This window comes from Nesoenas mayeri, assembly GCF_963082525.1.
Source record: "Nesoenas mayeri genome assembly, chromosome: 25".
Lineage (NCBI taxonomy): Eukaryota > Metazoa > Chordata > Aves > Columbiformes > Columbidae > Nesoenas > Nesoenas mayeri.
This window is the reverse complement of record NC_137549.1, coordinates 3905755-3908367: the sequence shown is the minus strand read 5'-3', so window position 1 is coordinate 3908367 and position 2613 is coordinate 3905755. Positions and strand designations below refer to the sequence as shown.

The window sequence follows — 2613 nt, the reverse complement described above, 5'->3', positions numbered from 1 at the left end:
TCACACGCAGCCGCACTCCTTGGCCGAGAGCTCGTTGACCGTGTAGTAGCGGTTGTAGGCGTCCAAGAAGGAGACGTCGTCATCGTAAGCCAGCGGCCGGCAGCACGGCCGAGCCCGGACCTTCTCCTTCTTGATCCTCCTCCTGCTCCTCATGCTCTTCAGCGACAGGTCGTAGCTGCGGACAGCGGCCTCGCAGGTGCCGCTGCAGTAGCGGAAAAGCACCGTCTCGTCCGACTCGTAGCCCAGGCCCAGCTCGCTGACGCTCACCTCCAGCTCCTGCAGGGCGCAGGGTTTGTGGCGCGCGCGGGCGCGTTTCCTGCGGCTGCCGGCGCGGGGGAACAGCGGCAGCTCGTGGCCCCCCGAGTTCATGGCCTGGCTGTAGCGCTCCACCAGCGCCGCGATCAGCTGCCGGATCTCCCCCTCCGTGTAGCTCTCCAGCAAGCTGCTGTCTGCAAGAGAACGGGCACCTGTTAGCGTCAACCCACTTCAGAATGAACCAGCTCATCGCATGCTGGAGCAACATCGTTGGTCAAGAAACCATTTTCTGGCATAGTGCTATTTCTAGTTACTTTTGCTTTCTCTGAGACCACAAATAATAAGATGTAGACATTAACACCTTGTGAATCCATTTAACTTTCCATTTAGCTATAGCCTTATTCAGCATGACTGTAGATAAGGGGAGCAGCAACCAATATTTGGAGCTTAAAGAACATATTTAAAATAAGTACCAGGGCCTCACATTAGTTCTGAAACTGTTTGTTTTATTTTCAGGGAATACTGTGCGTCCCGCTGAGGGGCTGAGGCCCGATCCTGGGGGTGTGGGGACACAGTGGGGACATAGTGGGGACACAGTGGGGACACGGTGGGGACACGGGGGAGACACGAGGGGGACACGAGGGGGACACAGGCAGAGCAGCTTACACTGGGCCAGCAGCGAGCTGTGGCGGCGCAGGGCCCGGGGGGATCTCCGCGGAGCCACCGGCAGCGAGGAGGAGGAGGAGGATGAGTAGGATGCCCGTGAGGAAGACGGCGAGGAAGGCAAGGGGCTGTTTGTCCGGCTTCCGTTGAACATGTCTCTACAAACTAAAATGGATAACATGGAACTGAGGAGCATCGATGCAATGGCTGCAAACTTCCATACCTTCATCTTAGAGCAAGTCAGAACATTGAAACTCTGCAAAACAGGCAAAACAAATATCCTTGTTACACGGCCTTCGCCTGTGACCCTCACCCCCTCCCACCCGCACGGCTGGGGCTGATCAGCTCTCACGGGGCCACCAGTGTCCCCTCGGCTCCAGCTTGTCCCCTCCGCCCTCCCAGACTGGGTTTGCAACAGGGAAACTGAGGCACGGAGACACGGTGCAACCCAGGGCTGTGCTGCAAAGGGGAAATGGGCCGTGGCCAGCGAGTGGCGAGGGGCTGGTGGTGGCAATGGGGACAACTCGGTGTCCCCACCCAACCTGTCCCCAGCAGCACACGGGCTGGCCGGGCCGCTGGAATCCACCTCCATTCCTGGGTTTCCTCGCACCAGGGACCGATATTACAGTAAGTAAAGGATGGACAAACTCATGTCACGTCAGCTTGTGACACCTCTTTGTGACACCGGAGCACCCTCCTTGGGGACAGAGATCCCCCGGCGCTGTCACCACCCCCCCTTCGCAGAGCCCTGGGGGGTTCGGTGTCCCCACCACAATGAGGTTCAGTGTCCCCACCACAATAATGTTTGATGTCCCCACCATGATAAAGTCCAATATCCCCCCCATGATAAAGTCCAATGTCCCCACCATGACTCTGTGTTGGAGAACAGGGTCGCACTACTCGACCGGAACCCGAATCCGCCCCCCCCAGCACAAGGATGCGACAGCTCCATCAAAACCACCCCAAATCATTAACAACTCGGAAAAAACTGAACAGAGCTGTTGGACCATCCCGGCTCATGGTGGGACCGTCATCTCAGCCTCACGGATCATCTGCGGTTGGAACCCTCCAAGCATTAAATAAAACCTGCTGCCAGCCCCTTACCTTGTGCTGTTCAATTTTCTCCGTCCAAAGCCGCTTGGATCTGGGGGGATTTTACAAGTGACCCCGTGGTGGCCGCGGGAATCGCGTCTGTGCTCCCGTCAATGAGCCCTCGGCCATTAAATCCCCATCAGAGCAGCACGGACCTGCAGCCGCCTCCTGGCCCCTTTATTTAATTTCAGCTCCTTGCAAACTCCAAACATTTCTCCTTTTTTAAATAAATTTTCCATTGGGGTTGGAAAAAAAAGGAGAGAAAGAAAGAAAGAAAAAGTGCCATCCCCAGTTTAGCGATATCTGCCAAATAGAATTGACCGGGGGAAAATATATTCATTCTACACTGGAATTTAACAGGTTCGCTTTTGCTGTTATTATAGAAAACAACAAGGGCTGCGAATGCCGCCTCCTCGCCAGCAAACCCTTGATTTTACAGGCTGCAGATAATTGCGCATTAACTGGCAGTAATTGTATGCCCCGTAGGTTACGAGATAATTGTAGAACCCCAGTCAGAGTCTAAATATTTTCAACCGGGTTATAAACAATGCCAAGCTAGAAAAAGAATAGTTTCACCATATAAGGTGAGGTAAGATGGTGAAA

The 2613-nt window shown here is 54.7% G+C and overlaps 1 protein-coding gene across 1 annotated transcript; it reads right to left on the bottom strand.

The window, feature by feature from the left end:
* Positions 1–1171, bottom strand: LOC308049710 (growth/differentiation factor 15-like; the record flags this gene model as incomplete). Its single annotated transcript, XM_080359508.1, has 2 exons — positions 922–1171; positions 1–449 (listed from the first exon to the last, which is right to left on the bottom strand). Exons 1-2 carry the CDS (start codon positions 1145–1147, stop codon positions 1–3), a joined length of 675 nt encoding a protein of 224 aa, XP_080215634.1. The 5' UTR covers positions 1148–1171.
* Between the last annotated feature and the right edge of the window lie 1442 nt (positions 1172–2613).